This window comes from Penaeus monodon, chromosome 24 (assembly GCF_015228065.2).
Source record: "Penaeus monodon isolate SGIC_2016 chromosome 24, NSTDA_Pmon_1, whole genome shotgun sequence".
NCBI classification, from domain to species: domain Eukaryota; kingdom Metazoa; phylum Arthropoda; class Malacostraca; order Decapoda; family Penaeidae; genus Penaeus; species Penaeus monodon.
Window position 1 is genome coordinate 37410275 of NC_051409.1, and position 682 is coordinate 37410956.

The 682-nt window shown below is 57.2% G+C and overlaps 1 protein-coding gene across 1 annotated transcript in view; it reads left to right on the forward strand.

Annotated features, from left to right (window-relative positions):
• Positions 1–530: 530 nt before the first annotated feature.
• LOC119588962 (leucine-rich repeat extensin-like protein 1) overlaps positions 531–682 on the forward strand; it is a 19728-nt gene continuing 19576 nt past the window's right edge. Inside the window, exon 1 of the mRNA XM_037937568.1 lies at positions 531–579. Coding sequence (XP_037793496.1) covers positions 531–579 — 49 coding nt within the window. The remainder of the gene's footprint in view (positions 580–682) is intronic.

Consider the following 682-nt stretch of genomic DNA (forward strand, 5'->3'; position numbering starts at 1 on the left):
CACAACCTACACCTGTTCGGGCCTTGATCCTGTGCGAGAGCGTACGCCCGCCCGCCGCCCTCCGCAGCTCTTCCGACGCCCCTTCATCGCCCCTTCCCCGCCGCCCTCGACAGGTGTGTGCGATCGCGTCTCCCTTCCCTGCCCCGCATAATACACCTGTGCCTTCCCTCATTATCTGGGACAGATGTGACCTCCTTCTCGAATCCGGTGGTTATGCGGTAATGGTATGTACTCCTCATATGACGTCCTGGTATGTTGCGGTCTTCATCCCGTGGGAGGGTCACATACCAGGCAGGTATTGGTACGCGCGACGTCGGCCATGTAGTCGCGGCGTTCGTCATACCAGGTGCTGGTATGTGTGATCTGGTTCTTCCGTTGAGGAGGCACCACCCTACTAAGTTCCGGGCCTTGTGCGGTACTGCATATGTGGTGCGGGGGACTCACCATACCAAGTACTGTGGTACGTGCGATGTTGGTTACGCTAACGTGGTACTCCCCGTCGCTCATGCGGTCGAGGTACTCGCGATACCATGTACTGTCTCACCCCTGGCTATGCAGTCGAAGTCCCCGGCATAGCAAGTGCCACCACCGAAGCACAATGACTTATTCCGTTGACTTTACCCTTCGTAAAAGTGCCATCCGCTCGTCATATCTCAATCAGCCCGTCTGTCTGTTAAACCCT